The sequence below is a fragment of the Marmota monax genome, unplaced genomic scaffold (assembly GCF_021218885.2).
Source record: "Marmota monax isolate L192 unplaced genomic scaffold, Marmota_monax_Labrador192_F-V1.1 WCK01_AAM20220418_F8-fsc00011, whole genome shotgun sequence".
NCBI classification, from domain to species: domain Eukaryota; kingdom Metazoa; phylum Chordata; class Mammalia; order Rodentia; family Sciuridae; genus Marmota; species Marmota monax.
Genome location: NW_026693082.1, coordinates 18,896,350 through 18,913,081, shown reverse-complemented (window position 1 = coordinate 18,913,081; position 16,732 = coordinate 18,896,350). Strand labels below are relative to the sequence as shown.

General features: G+C 35.2%; 1 protein-coding gene across 1 annotated transcript in view; it reads right to left on the bottom strand.

Moving 5' to 3' along the window:
- Window positions 1-16,187, bottom strand: part of Sucla2 (succinate-CoA ligase ADP-forming subunit beta) — a 45,366-nt gene extending 29,179 nt beyond the window's left edge. The window contains exons 1-4 of the mRNA XM_046454199.2: window positions 16,035-16,187; window positions 11,288-11,468; window positions 5,930-6,029; window positions 5,608-5,770 (exon numbers count right to left, since the gene is read on the bottom strand). Of these exons, the coding sequence (XP_046310155.1) occupies window positions 5,608-5,770; window positions 5,930-6,029; window positions 11,288-11,468; window positions 16,035-16,124 (534 nt within the window). The 5' untranslated portion in view covers window positions 16,125-16,187. The remainder of the gene's footprint in view (window positions 1-5,607; window positions 5,771-5,929; window positions 6,030-11,287; window positions 11,469-16,034) is intronic.
- Between the last annotated feature and the right edge of the window lie 545 nt (window positions 16,188-16,732).

The following is a 16,732-nucleotide window of genomic DNA, read 5'->3' as shown; positions in this document are numbered from 1 at the left end:
AGAACAGGAAGAGTCATATTTAAGAAGAGCCTATCCAATTATTAACATGCTACTGAAGTAGGATACAGATAAATTAAATCTACAAATAACTACAAAATATGTTCAATATGAGAAGTAGAGACCAACAAACTTTCAAAGAATTTGAGCATTTATTTTAGTTTTATTTTTTATATAAACTGATAAAATAAATGAAGGGTTCTCACTACCGGCACTAAGGGCAGCACTACTGGCAGGAAAAAGATAATATTAAAGTCTCACTAAAATAATAAGTATCTAACAAAGCTAGGGTTAAGGCTTTAAAAAATATATAAAATTATAATATATAAAAGAAAGTGAACAACCTTATTTATGCTAATTCTACAACCACTTGCATTGAGTAAATAAAGGATCAGTTAAAACAATGAGTATAGATCTAAATTTGAAAATCAATACAGAATTTTAGTTTAATTTTAAAACCTTAGAAATAAATTTTCAAACCAAATTAGTTTAAACAAATAGTTATAATTTCAAATAAACTAGTAATGCTATTTTCATAATCTTAACCTAAATTTTTCTTATTGGTTTTGCAAAAATGTTTGCCTTAAACGAGATCTGAATTTAAAAGTGTATGCTAGGGGGCTGGGGTTTTGACTCAGTGGTAGAGCTCTCACAAAGCACGTGCGAGATCCTGGGTTAGATCCTCAGAACCACATAAAAATAAATAAATAAAGGTATTGTGTCCAACTACAACTAAAAAATAAACATATTTTTTAAATGTATGATAAACCTGATACAGTGGTACACGCCTGTAATCCTAATGGCGTGGGAGGCTGTGGCAGGAGGATCACAAGTTCAAAGCCAGCCTCAGAAATTTAGCGAGGCCCTAAGCAACTTAGCGAGACCCTGACTCAAAATAAAAAAGGGCTGAGGATGAGGCTCAGTGATTAAGCACCACTGGATTCATTCCCTGGTAACAAATTTTTTTTTTAATAAAAAAATAGTATATGATAAAGCAGCCACTTAATATAATAAAGATACATTTTTTAAAAAGAAAGTTTTGGCATTGCTGTAGCACACTTTATATCTATTTTAAGCAAAGTTAAAAACTGACACAGTTAAATGTGCCACTCATTTTCAGCAGACCATAATGTTTCAGTAGAAAATGAAAATAGCAAATGTGGTTTGTTAAATTAGATTTGTCTAAGACCCAAAGTAAGTACTAACAGGCACTAGACAAGTGTTAACAAATCTGATTAAACAAAACTGCCAAACAGAGTAGGCACTTAAATTGATCTTTTTGGTACACCAACCCTATTATAGCTATATACCCCGGTATGATATGGATACTAAAGAAGACCAGTTGAGCTTATGATTCATCTCTTAGAAACAGGTAACAAAAGCAATTTTTAGTGATCAGTAAATTTGTATGCATAGGATTTTAATTAAATCAAAAATTTTCTTTCTGTTTTGGTTTAAATAGCAAACTGATTTTTGTCATTTAACAGAGACCTATTCATAGAGATTAAAAAAAAAGGTTGGCTATACCTCAAAAAGCAACAACCACAACTCTACTCTGAACTAGTGTGACAATATCAAAGAACATTATAATATCTTTGGCCAAATAGTTTTACTAATATTATGCTATTTAGCCTGAATTATTACAATCATGTAATCATGTAATGCTTTTATAACTGAAATAACATTTTTTCCTCAACAAAACTCAAATAGTTCTCTGAAAATTCAAGTTCTTAAAATGAACTCAAATTTGATCTACCTCCCAAACATTCTAATGTATATTTAATAACATATTCCATTTGCTACATTGACTGCAATCAAGATGATTACTCTGGCTAGAACACCTATCTCAATTTGTCCAGACATTTTCACCTTGGTTCTGGCTATAACAAATATAAAAACATAACTAAGAAAATGATAGGGGCTGATAAATAACATTAATGAAAAGGAAAAGAAATTGTTGTGAAAATAAGTGTAAAAAATATAATTTCTGCAAATTTGTATAATATATAAGATTTGTGTCATTTAATTTCTAAAATAACTTATAAAACTAAATTCTACCACATAAAAAAGCCTATAGAGATAAAATTATTGCTTAAGAATAAAACATTTTATCTTGTATTCTGAGTGGGTTTTTACTACCACCTAGTGTTATATCTTTAGAAATACTTTCCTATAAAAATTGAAAATTGCAAAGGACACTTTTACTTGAAAATATAATTGCAAGAGGAAAAACAATATAGAAAAAAAAAATTATGGAGTTTTTTTGGATTTTTTTTTTTGGTTTGGTTTGGTTTTAAACAGGTCTTGCTAAATTGTTAAGGCTGACCTCCACTCCAACTTGAGAAAGATCCTCCTGCCTCAACTCCGAAGTCTCTGTGCACCACTGCACCTGGTCTAAAAATTGCTATTTAAAAAAAGTTGTTCTAATATAAGACCTGTATGTAACTCTTGAAACTCTGAAACAACTACAGGAAAATAAAAGGGAATCATTTCAAGATAGATATTGATATAGGCCGGGTGCATGCCTGTAATCCCAGCAGCTCAGGAGGCTGAGGAAGGAGGACTGAGAGTTCAAAGCCAACCTCAGCAATGTAGTGAGGCCCTAAGCAAATCAGTGAGACCCTGTCTCTAAATAAAATACAAAAAACAGCTGGGAATATGGCTCAGAGGTTACGTGCCCCTGAGTTCAATCCTTAGTACCAAAAAAAAAAAAGAAAAAAGATATTGGTATAGACAATAAAGAAATTATTGTGAAATTTCTTCTGACAGCAAAATAAACAATCAACATAATAAAAAGACCACCTACAAAATGGGAGAAAATGTTCTGCCAGCTATTCACCAGACAGAGGGATAATATACAGAATATATAATATAGAACTCAAAAACCTTAACAACAAAAATCAATTATTCCAGTTAAAAAATGGGCAAAAGATCTGAACACACATGCTCAAAAGCAGTGCAAATGGCCAATAATTCTATGGGGAAAAATCCTCAATATCATTAGTCATAGGGAAATGCAAGCCAAAGCTATAATGAGACACCATCTCACCCAAATTAGAATGGCTATTATCAATCAATCAATAAATAAATAAATAACAAATGCTGACAAAAACATGGAAAAAAAAACATTATACACTGTTGGTAGGAATGTAAATTAGTAAGGCACTATGGAAAACAGTATAGAAGTTCCTCAAAACACTAAAAATGGAACTACCATATGATCTAGCTATCACACATATATATACAAAGTAAATGAAGTCAGCTCAGTGTAAAAAAAAAAAGACACCTACATACCCATGTTTACTGGGGCACTATTGACAATAATTTGGAAATAAATGCCTATCTAGAGATGAATGGATAAAGACAAAGAATGAAATCCTGTCATTTTCAACAAAATGGATGGAACTGAAGGACTTCATGTTAAAGCAAACTAAGCCAGACACAGTGAGACAAGTTAACTCATTTTCTCTTACATGTAGAAACTGGAGGGGAAAAAAGGAAAAAAAGGGCAACCTGAAAGTAGAAGAGGGATTACTAGGGAATAGAGACTAGGAAAGATATCAGTTGGTGTAGGGGATGGAATTTAGAAGAAATTTAGATGGACATGATAGATACGTAATTATACATGTATGAAAATATCCCAATGAATCCCATTTATATATACAATTAACGTGTTAATAACAATAAAGAAAATCTACTTAAAAATTTAATAATGAACATCAGTATTTATTGTATAGGAAAGATGCCTGTTATATGATAAGTTTAGGAAAAAATGATTAAAAAAATATTTTTTAAAAGTTTTTTTGGGGGGCTGGTGTTGTGGCTCTGTAGTAGAGCACTTGGCTAGCATGTGTGAGCACGCACTGGGTTCGATCCTCAGCACCACATATAAATAAATGAATAAAATAAAGGCCCATCAATATTTTATTTAAAAAAAAAGTTGTTTTTTTTTTTACATAAGAAACTATTTTCAGGACCTTCAAAATTTATTATTCTAAATTAAATATAGTAATATTCTACATCAAATTATGAAGACTTCCTCATATGTACCCAGTTTGTTTCCAAGAAAAGCTAGTTAACAGAGATTCAGCTTATAACACCTGATGAATGCATTCAAGGAGGCAGATAATTATAGTATAAAATGATTATTAATACTCTCTCTAAACACCAGGTCTAGAAAGGATTTTCATTGAGCTTGATGACTATATCCAATGCTAGAATTTTAGTCTCCATAAAGAAAAAATAGCAGGGCTATAGCCATGTTCTTTAAAACCATACTGTTTGCTACTTAATGTCACCTTCGATTTACCAAGTACCAAATCATGTGGTGAAACAGAAACCAAAATATAAAAATACCAAGAGGTGGAAAAAGAAAAAGATGAAGCCATAGATACACCTTACTAGATTCTTTGCTAGAAATTACATTCCGTCAACAAAATCTCAGAATCAAAGCTGATCCAGAGATGATGTAAGTTGATCTCAGTGAATTAATAATTTGGAAATTCCATATTTATTACAGCACGGGTTTTCCTAGAGTTTAAGTACCAAGGATTGAACCCAGCAGCACTTAACCATTGAGTCACATGGGGTGAAGGTGGGAGTTCATAACCCACTTGAATCAAAGTGTGGAATATGATATGTCAAGAAATTTGTAATGTTTTGAACAACCCACAATAAAAAATTAAAAAAATTAAAAAAAAAAAAAAAAAAAAACTTTATTTAATAGAGACAGGGTGTCACTAAGTTCTTAGGCCCTCACTAAGTTGCTGAGGTTGGCTTTGAACTTGCAATCCTCCAGCCTCAGCCTCCCAAGCCTCTGGGGATTACAGGCGTGTTCCACCACACCTGGCTTAGTGTTTTTAATCACAATATTACATATCAAATTTTATAGCATTTATCATGCTGTTTTTTAAAATAACATAAATATTATGCTCATGACATAAACAAATGGATTCATGCATAACACTTATTTTTGGTAAAGATATTTCTTTTTTTAATTTTTTATTTTAGTTATATATGACAGTAAAATGCATTTATGCACTTTGATATATTATACATAGACGGAATGTAATTTATCATTTTTCTGAGTGTACATGTTGCAGAATCATATTGGTTATGCAGTCACATATATTCATATAGTAATAATGTCTATTTCATTCTACTATCTTTCCTATTCCCATATCCTTTCCTCTCCCCTCCCCTCCCTTCACTTCCCTCTTCCTAATCTAAGGTAACACTATTCTTCTCTAGTGCCCCCCCACCTTAGCATCCACATATTAGAGAAAACATTTGGCTTTCGGTTTTCGGGATTTGCTTATTTTGCTTAGCATGATATTCTCCAACTCCATCCATTTACTGGCAAATGCCATAATTTCATTCTTCTTTAAAGCTGAATAATATTCCATTGAATATATACACCACATTTTCTTTATCCATTCATCTATCAAAGGACACCTTGGTTGGTTCCATAGTTTAGCTATTGTGAATTGAGCTGCTATACACATTGATTGCATAATACTTTAAAAATCTAAAAATCTTTCCCATATATTCAATTTTGGAAAATGAATGTCATAAATTTGTCCTAATTGTGTCATGTCTAGAGTTACTCACCTGAAATGACCTTTCCATCGTTATTGCAAAGTAGTATTCTCTCCTGGGATACTTTCGCTCACAGACCAAAACTTGATTGCATATTCTGCCCTTTTCTCCTGTTTGCTTGGTAAACAATTTTTTCCCAATCATCTGTGAGGAAACAGCTTTTGCTTCTTCTGGACTAAAATAAAAAAAATAACTCAAATTCCTTTGTCTTCCAATTGAGACATCACCGCCAAAACCTATCTCATTTAAAATTTAAATCTCAGTTTTTTATTAGCTAAGTTAATCAATCTTTAATAATGATGAGTTTTCTTTAAAAAAAAAATATATGACTTACGAGAAAACTATCTTTACTCCACCTTTAAGGCCACTTTCAAATGTTCCTTTTCCTCTACCACCAGCTAAAACCTGTGCCTTTATTACAACATCTTTTGAACCTAGAAGAAAAACACTCCTATTAGATATCAAGCAGGGAGCCACAGGCAAGACACAGTATTTTATTTAATATACACAGCAATAGATGTTAATAGTCTTATTTAGTCATAATATCAAAAAATGAGGCATTCAATGTACACAGATTTTCTTGAATCAAAAAGTATAACATTGATCATCTAAAAGATCCATGACTTTTAAAAAATTAGTCACTCAAATCATTTCTTAAAGTACTATATATTGAAAATAATTTAACCACTCCTTAACATTTCAAACTGCTAGTGCTTTGGAAGGTATTAAAAGTACAAAACTGAAACTCAGATGTTTTCTTAATGCCTCCCTGTCTCTCACATGTAAACTTGCTATCCTGAGACAATCTGAACAAATATGACAGACAGGACATTACAAAAATGGGACAGAATTCTTGTAAATCTAGACCTCATCACTGCTCTTACAAAAACTCAGAATTGAAAATTTGAGGCCCATAATCCTGCCATGAGAGCAGGATTGTGATTAAAAGCATTTTGTTTAGATAAGATCAACCTTTTCAATAGGCCACATTCTCTATCATTCACAAGTATTTCAACATCCAATATTAGGTAAAGATTAGAGGCAATTTAATAATTTCATTAAAACCAACAATAACTTTCTTATTGAGAAGACAACTAGTAGTCTCAAGGGCTACAGAAAATTAGAGAAATAATGTCCAAAAGGGAACAGGCACTATTTATTTTACCTGTTGCTGGTTACCTGCCAAGTCCTGATTTTCTAGTACTTTAAAAATATTCACTTACATCAAAGAAGATAACTGTAATACAAACAATGTAAATGTAACATAGCCACATTTACATGTGGCAGCACATGCCTGTAGTATTTTAAAGACAGTATTGGGATCTAAAAAAAGATCCTGGACCTTGTCTGACTAGAGAGTAGTGCCAAATCTGTAGTATACTAGAAGACTATAAGCTTACAAGACTATAAGCAACTTGGAAGGCTGAGGCAGAAGATTCCAAGTCCAAAACTAGCCTCAGCAACTTAGAGAGGCCTTAAGTAACTTAGCAAGGCCCTGTCTCAAAAAATAAAAAATATAAAGGGCTGGGGATATTCAACCCCCAATACTGAAAAATAAAAAAACAAATGTAATATGGCAACTGGTCAATAAATCAGTGAACTGAACTAAATTCAATCATTCTTAATCATTAAACTGGGAACTTAACATACTGACCTGTTGAGTAAGGAAGCTCTTTTTTCATAAACATTTTATAAGACAAAAGAACTCTTCATCAAAAATGTCAATTTTTTAAATTTAGGAATATAAAGTTTTTAGGGGCAAAAGATGGTTCTTCAAAGTTCCTTCTAAAACAGTCCTTCAGTGGGTGGGGAATGTGGCTCAGTGGTAGGTAGAGGGCTTACCTAGCATAGGTTCAACCCCTAGCACTGCAAAAAATAAATAAAACAGCCCTTGATAGCTAAATAAAAGCCTAAAATAAATAAGAATTAATGACAGAATCTCATCAATTGTTAAGGGGAGGATTAGAAGTCAGAGGACAACTAATAAAAACAAATATTGTATTCATCTCCATTAATTCATTCAACAGATTCATGTACATACCAGATACTGTGCTGGAAATGTAAAAAAAAAAAAATGAGCAAGAGAGGCCTAACCGGCCCTCCTAGAGCTTATAGTCTTCTGCTTATACTACAGATTTGGCACGACGCTCTAGTCAGACAAGGTCCAAGATCTTTTTTGGATCCCAACACTGTCTTTAAAATATATTCACTATCCATCTTAGCTTTAATCTTTTGCATACTCTTTAAATATTCCTCATAATATAGTCATCTAGCAAAATACTGAAAAGAAAAAAGAAAGCAAAGTTCTGTATTAAGCCATTAAAAATCTCCCTCCAAGCTGACATTCATTAATTTGCACATTTACTAAACTAGAGACTCTAATTACAGCAGAAGCCAAACTATCTTTCTATAGTCAATTCAGAACTCTGCCAAATGCTTTACTGAAATCCTATTTCTGTGAACTAGCAATTAACTTTGAGAAAGTGATAGTAAGTTGCTCTTAACAACTGACCCCAAATTACAAGTCCTTCATTTGTCTGCGCTTAACAATTAATCCCTCTAATAATTCCAGAAACTTCTTAATAATCCTCAAGCTCACCAACTTACATTTTGTGGACTCATATATATGTCTTTTTAAAATTAGCATTAGATTCTTTCTAACCATTCTTCCATTCCTAACCTCCTGCAGGACAATACTTCCCAACTTTTTTATATCATAAGACACACAGAAAATGATAAAATTTGTAGGAAATACTGAGGAAGGGGGGCCATCTCAGAAGCCCTCTTGTAGAATCTGGTGGCCACAGACTCCATGCTACCTCAGCATCTCCTACCACCTATAGGACTGAAAGGAAGCAATGGTTTGGCAAATCTGCAATCATTTATGCCCTATTATATCCTTTGATGACTAGAACTCTTGGTAAAAGTTTTTAATACGGGCTGGGGTTGTGGCTCGGCAACAGAGCACTCACCTAGCACATGCGAGGCCCTGGGTTTGATCCTCAACACCACATAAAAATAAATAAATAAAACAAAAATATTGTGTCCAACTGTAACTAAAAAATAAATATATAAAAAAAGTTAAAAAAAAGTTTTTAATAAATGAGAATTAGCATTACGTCAGTTTTGCAGTAACTTAAGAAGCCAAAATAATCCTGAAATGGCCAAAAATCAGCATTGGGAATTACTATATAGATCGATAAAACCATACACACCCTTGTACATTTAGATCCCATAATGAGTATCTTCTGATAAATAATGGCACACCAAAAATACAAACTGTCCTCAATGTCTTCAAAGTAGTTACTAAATATGTCTCTTAAAAAGCAGCACTTCTGTTCCTCAATATTTAAAGGTCTGGGGGCTGGGGATGTGGCTCAAGCAGTAGCACGTTCGCCTGGCATGCGCGGGGTGCTGGGTTCGATCCTCAGCACCACATAAAAAATAAAGATGTTGTGTCCACCAAAAACTAAAAAATAAATATTAAAAAATTCTCAAAAAAAAAAAAGATTTAATGGTCTTCATTATTCAATAATCCCATACCCATACTATAAACATTTTTACAGTATTTTGTGACAACACACTTTCTCAATTAATAAGATATCCCCCTGTTCCAAGGGGCTCAAAATCAGAGCTCCTACCTGCTCCTGTTCCTTACTACTTGTAAATCCTGGTCCCAGAGAACTTGCCAGAAATACTCAGTTATAGTTTATCCTGCATGTATTAACTGTTCTTTCTTCTGTACCTAAGAATTATTAAAGGTTTTTATAAAGAGTAAATAAATCAAAAGACTGGCATCAGAATAAATCCTGTGCATTTTTATGAACAAATTTTTACAAAAATTATTTTTTCTGACAGAACAATAAAATTTGACTAAAGGTAAAACATACAGAAAAGTAGTTAAAGAAAACCAATTATAAATGATTTGGAAATAGAGAAAGTTTTTACTGACCTCATGATATATAAACCAAGTCCTATTAATATTAACCACACACAAATTCAAACTACAAGTCACCTTTAGTTAACAAAAATTTCACTAACATTAATATGAACTTAAAGCTTTTACTGAAGAAGAAAGAACTTTGTTTCTAAACTGAATAAAAGGGTTTGTGATTATTAATCACAACAAAACACTATAAAAGAAAAATCATGCTTCCAAATCAAGGAAATCATGGACAACTCATTCAAAAACAGAGCTTATGTAATAATTTTCTGAAGTTGTATATGCCCTCACTGTTCAGAGAAAATCCCATTCAAGAAACAAATACATACAAATCAAGATGAAAACTTTAAAGTTTAAACATTTCTTAAATTTTCTGTATCTTTCTTGAAAAACTAATAAGAGCAAAGTCTTAACCAAAGCATACTTAAAGCCATATTAATCAAATGTGTATACAAGAGAGATTAATTTTGCTAAACTGTGTACATAAGGTGGGATGAAAGGCAGTGCATAACTAGAACATTATTTCATTATTATGTTCTCATGTTAAGTGTAAACAACCTTATTTTCTAAAGTCAAAAATTGGCTTTTTAAGAGATTAATACAAGTTCAAAATAACAAAGTTATTAAAGTTACTGTCATCAATAAAAGAATCTTCTAATAAACATAAGCATATATTTAATTAATTTAATATATATTAATATCTGATTTCCTAAGTGTCAGGCATTCTTCTAAGACTTTGATATATATCAGTGAATGAATAAGACAAAAAAACCCTGCTCTCATGGAGCTTACATTCTAGAGCTCAACTACTTTTTTCTCCCATGAGTTCATGTTTTTCACATCAAAAACAAGGAGGAAACCAGGCATGGTGGTACATGCCTATATTTCCCAGAAACTGGGGCAGAAGAATCACAAGCTTAAAGCCAGCCTGGGCAACTTTTTCAGACACTGCTCAAAATAAAAGGGCTGGGAAGTGGTTCAGTGGTAGAGCACTTGCCTAGCATACATGAGTCCCTGTGTTCAATACCTAGCTCCACAAAAAATAAACTTTAAAAAGGAGGGCAGGGCTGGAGATGTAGCTCAGTGGTACTGCACTCCTAGGGAGACCCAAGGAGGAATGTACTGGGGCCTCTCTTTATAACCACATAAATAACTAAGATTTTTCCTTCATCATTTCCCTGAAAATCATCACAGCCACCAATCCTTCATGCAACAAAGTAAACAAAATATTTTTCCCCATAATTATATTCCAACTAAAAACAGGATTTCAACTTCCTAATGCCAACAGAAGTGACTCCTAAGTCACCAGCACTACAGGAGCTCAAAATTGTTTCATAATAATTTTAGAATTTCAAGTAATATGAAACTCTACCGTTTAAGTAAATGAAATTTATTTTTTAAATAAAAGCTAAAAGTTGTCATCAAACCAAAAGTAAAGTTCACATCTTATCAAAATTTCATATCAAGGCCAGTATTGGTGGTACATGCCCATAATCCCAGCAACTCATGAGGCTGATGCAAGAGCATCACAAGTTTTAGGCAAGGCTCAACGAATTAGCAAGGTCCTAAGAGGTCCAACTTGGTGAGACCCTGTCTCAAAATAAAAAATAAGTAAGGCTAGGGATGTGGCTCAATGGTTAAGCCACTCCTGGGTTCAATCCCTGGTACCAAAAAAAGAAAAAAAAAAAAAAATCCACGTCAAGGTGGCATAAGTTTTGTTTTGTTTTTTGTTTGTTTTTAATTTAGTACCTAATTTTTTGGCAATTGCATAAGCTTCATCTGATGACTTTGCCACATATCCTTTGGGAACGGAGACACCAGCTTCTTGCAACAATTCCATACTCATGTATTCATGCAATGAGAGATTCCTTTGCTGTTGCTGCTGTATTTGGAGTCCATGGTTATTAAACAATCCAGAACTTCCCAGAACCTAGAGAAATTAGGAACATATTATATATGACAATGACTTGGCAGTTATTGTTAGAAACACTTTTTGAAATACTTTGTGTATATAGAGTACTTGGTTCTTCATAAACATAATAAAACTGTTATATTAAATCATCAACTAGAAAACGGAAAGCTAATCTATTAGCTAATTATCAAACATTATTCTTACAGTTTTAACTATTTCCTTATTATCTCAAGTTCTTATCTTACATTTGAGCTTTACTATCATCTCTAATGACTGGTACTTTTAACCTGAATGGCAAATTCAGCAGATCTAACAACAATTTCACCTTTTACACCAAACCAAAAAATCCTTCCCAACTTCCCTCTACTATTTCTCCAGCACCTAACAAATCATCTGGCACTAAATATGTAATGACTGAATGATTTGGTACGATCACTTTTCAAACACTCAAAGACTCAGAAACCTTGGCATCACCTGTAGTGCATACTGTGGTGTGCTGCCCAGATCCCTCCTTCAGGACTAGGCACTTATAGCCATAGCTGACTGCTGACAGCTCTAAGGTAAGTCCTCTCACTGGCAACTCTTTGGCCAAAATCACACCTCCTTCCTAATGGCAGCTTGCATACACTGACATCAATAGGAGTAGAGGGAGGAATATAAAGACCTGGCACCTCATTCCAACTAGGGACAATTTAGAATAGCCATCCTGGTTTCAAATCTCCCACAGGAATGGCAGGTCTATTACAACTGCAGCACAATTCTACTCCCACTAGTCAATTCTTCTGTCTTCACTCTCCAAGAGGTTTTGATTCAGGGACCACTTTCCAATAAATTTCTTCCACACAACTCTCTACCTCAGCCTTCAAAGCTCAGCACCAATCTGCAACAAGGTATCCTTCCAAATTATCCCTTACCTAGTACCTCTTTTACAAGACCAGTCCAGGTGTTTGTCCTTCACAATTGGAGTAGAAAAGCTTCCAAGAAGGCCAAGTAAAAACTCTTTGCTTTTCAATCTATTGATTGCATATGCATTCATCATATCAAATATTTATTGAGCATCTAGATACTAGAAATAGAGCAGTAAACCAAACTATATAACTCTATCCCTTAAGATTTACATTCTAGTGTGTTCATTTAGAACACTAGGGACAGGGACAGACCATAAATAAACATTATGCCAGATGGCAGTAAGAGACAGTAAAAAGAAAACAAAGATGAGGGAGTGCTGTTTTACACAGGGAAAAGAAAACTAATATTTCCCTGAGTATAGGTGAGTCAGAATTACTCTTACAAAATGAAGTAGGAAATAGTTTATCTTACTGCCTAAAGAAAAAGGAATATGAGGGTTAGACTTTCAGTTTCCCATATCAGGGCCACAACATGGAAAACCTACAGAAGGATGACCATCAGCAAGATCTCCATCATCTATTCGTCCCAAAGTCTCCACCAAGGTACAGCCCAGGCTTAACATATCATATAACATGTTGAAACACCTTCATTCTTTTTTCAAACTACTCAATCCTATCACCTTTGCAAAGCAATATACAGAACAAATTAAGTACTATACAAGATGACTACAGTGGAATCACTTTAAGGTTTAGCCACATACTTTCATTATGTCCACACAGAATGCAATATACTGAAACATGGTTCATATGAAACACACAATATCACAAGAATTGAATTTAAAGGAGTCTAATAAAAAGTCTGTTTCTTAGAGTAGGATCATGATCCATGGCATCAAAATTAAATCTGTTTCTAAAAATGCAGATTCCTGGGCCCAGGCCTCATCTAAAAAATTAGAATCTCTGAACTGGGCCTAAGGAAACCTACATTAGTAACAATTCACTCAGTTGATTCTTAAGGACCCTACAGTATATAGTAGCTCATTTATGATTCATTTGGTATGCTAAAATCCTGACTAACATTTCAGCTGGAGAACTCAATTCCTTGACACTGTCACTTCAATATTAAAAGTTAGCAACCTCCCAAGCTTTTCTGAACATCTATCTTCTGACCCAGAAATTTCATTCCAGGGTATGTATCACCAGAAATGAGACAGATGTCTACCAACAGACATATATAAGAATGACCATAGTAAGCTTTTACGAAACAGACAAAAGGTAAATGACCTGACTGTCCATCAACAAGGGAATGGATAGTTTGTGTTACATTCATATAATAGGATACTAAAGAGCAATAAACAAACAACAAAAAAAGAACTATTGCTCATCTATCAGTAGATTAATCACACAAACATAATGTTGAAGGAAAGATGCCAGACACAAAAATACACTCCTATATATTTCTTTTTATATAGTTCAAAATCAGTCAATAATAATCTATGATGGTAGAAGTCATAATTAGTGGTGACCTTCTGTAGGAGAATATTGATAAAGAGAGGGAACCTAGAAGTTTTCTGAGCTGAAAACATTATATATCTTGATCTGGATTGTGGTTAAAGAGGCAGGGGCAGGGGGCAGCAAGTGAGTACTTAGTGTAAGCCTGGCGAAAATGATCATACACTCAAATAGTTTTTGAATATCAGTATAACAGAAAGTGTGCTAAAAACCAAGGCCAAGTTGGTCCCAGCCATAGAGTTCACAGATACGTAAATAAACAATAGTAATATATACAGAACACTATGTCAGTAGTAGATAAGTTACTGGTTGCACCTAATTATCTAAATGGATCAGAAGAAAAGATTCCTGCCCCCAGAAAGAAGAGGTTGCTCAACCAATACAAAGTTACAATTAGACAGCAGGAGTATGTTCTAATGACTATCACACAGCAGGGTGATTGTGATTAACAACAATGTATTATTTATTTTAAAACAGCTAGAAGAGAGGATTTTTTAATGTTCTTACCACAAAGAAATGAAAAATGGATATGCTACTTACCCTGGTAGACTTATATTGAAAAAAAAAAAAAAAAAAATATATATATATATATATATATATATATATATTCAAACATCACACTAAACCCCAAAAATATATAAAATTATGTGCCAACTAAATAGAAAATAAAACTTAAAAAAAAATCCCACTGCCAAAAGGTTAACAATTCCTGGTCAAATTCAAGAAAATCTCTTAATTATATGCTCATAACATGGGCTATTTCAACAATTATACAAAAAAAAAAAAAAAAAACAGAATGAGGACTACACAAAATGTTGAAGAGAAATGCTAAACTCAATGTGTGACCTTGAACACATCTCCTGGGACTATGCACTCTGTGTCCCCATTCAAAAAGCGAGAGTTTAGACCAATGTCTTTGGAAACTCTAAAGCTAAATATCTTAATGCCAGGGTGGCAACGAAGCAAAGCTGTTATAAAGGCAATATATTAGGCATCACCATATGGAGAAACAAAGATTTTTTTAAAGGAATTTCCAAAAGGACAAAGATTATGATTAAAATGAAAACATACTTGTTCTCCAAATCCCTATTATCTACAAACTAGGCAGCACTCTAAGAAAGTTCGAGGCCAAAAAGAAATTTAAAAAAAAAAAAAATCACTTCTATTAGGAAACAAACTCATAGAACTCACTACCCCTAAACTGAAAGTACAAATACCTTGGGGGAAAAAAAAAAAAAAAAAAAAAAAGCCTAAGTCTATTCATTCATGGTATGTCTGAAAAGTTCTTTCAAAAAATAACCTAATACTCTGGAAGTGGTTCAATAAGACAATCATACTCTTCCATCGTTCTTGGTGTTAAGTATGGGAAAGAATAGGCCAATTTCATGTTCCTTCTGTTTTAGAGCAGACTCAAGCACTTTGGCTTCTGAACAAGACAGTCTGAAATTAAAAGTTCTCAGCTTTCACCTTACCTGCTAGGTTACCTGACCCAAATTACTTGTTCTCTTAGCCACAGTCACAGTATCAACGATGCAGGTCTTACTCTCTCTCTCAGTGCTGCTGAAAAAGCTAATGCGCTTAGTAGCACACTATCTGACACACTATGAATACTTAACAACAAAAGTGGCTACTAAGTTACAGTCTGTCCAGAAATTAAGTGATTCAAAAGATTATTTTCCTTCCCCAACTGTTGAACTTCTACTAACCAACAGAACAATAACATCAATACTTCGGGGAGGGCAACTCGGCAGTCACTGCTGGTCGTCTTCAGTCTTTCCTACCTGTGACAGCTCCCCAGAGACACAGAGTACACTTGAAGGGCATTCCCCCCCCACCCAAAGAGGGGCCACAGAGGCGTCGGCCTGCCGGCCCGGAACGTGGGGTGGCGGCAGAAACTACCCCGGCCCCTTCACTTCCATTCCGAGCCCGCCCACTCCCCCGTAGTCTCCTCAGAAAGTACGGGAGCAGCAGAAGCCGGACCTCCTAGCCGACCGAGGGCTGGAGACCAGCGGCGCCAACATGGGCCTGCTCGCAGTCCTGGCTAGCAGCACTCCCGGGCAAGCCGCCCACGGGCCCGCCAGGGCACCCAGGAAATGTCATCGCCGGCGAAGTGACCCCGAACCGGGCCCTAGGTCCCCTCATATTCCGGCCACAGGGGCCACGAGTCCCACCTCGCCCTTTCTCCTGTCGACCCCTGAGGTGAAAGCAGTCTAGGCAGCAATACCTGGGCGGCGGCCCGAAGCGCCGTCCGGGGCCGGTGGCTCCTAAGGGCGGCGGCGGCCAAAAGCCGGCTATAGAACATGGAGGCCGCCATTTCTGAGTTCGACTGGGTACCCTCGCTCCTAGCGCAGGCGCAAAGGCGCGCTGCGGCCCGAAGCGCAGAGGCTCCAGAGGCGCTCGCCGCCCCGCCCACCACGCGTCGGAGGCGGGGCCTCGGGTTAACTGCTGCAGCCAGGCTTCCAGTGCCTGGGAAAAGCAGTGTCTTCCCTGCTGAAGTTAAGCTGGATTTGACCCGCGCAAAGCTAGCTTTGACCTTTGGAACTTTCACTGCAGCCTCTTATTAAACGTGAAGCCTGAAGGCGAGGTGAACGTTTCTTACGAATTGCAGTGGAAAGATGACCAGAGTCGCCACTTGGGCGACCTTCACTTTGAGCCTCGGTTGCATCTTCCGTAAAATGGGGTTCATTCAAGAAATGATTACTGAATTTCTGCTTTGTGTTAAACACCGCGCTGATGCTGATACAATAGTTAGGGAAGGGGGAAAAAAAAAAAACAGCTTTTCTGACGCTCGGGAAGAAGAAATGGAGTACTAGTTACCAAAGCTGAGGGCACAGTGAAATCAGCTGGAAAGCCATAACCCCCGCTGAGGGGAGTGAGGACACTTGTGTTTCTGGAAGTTCTTTTCTTTTTTATTATTTTAAT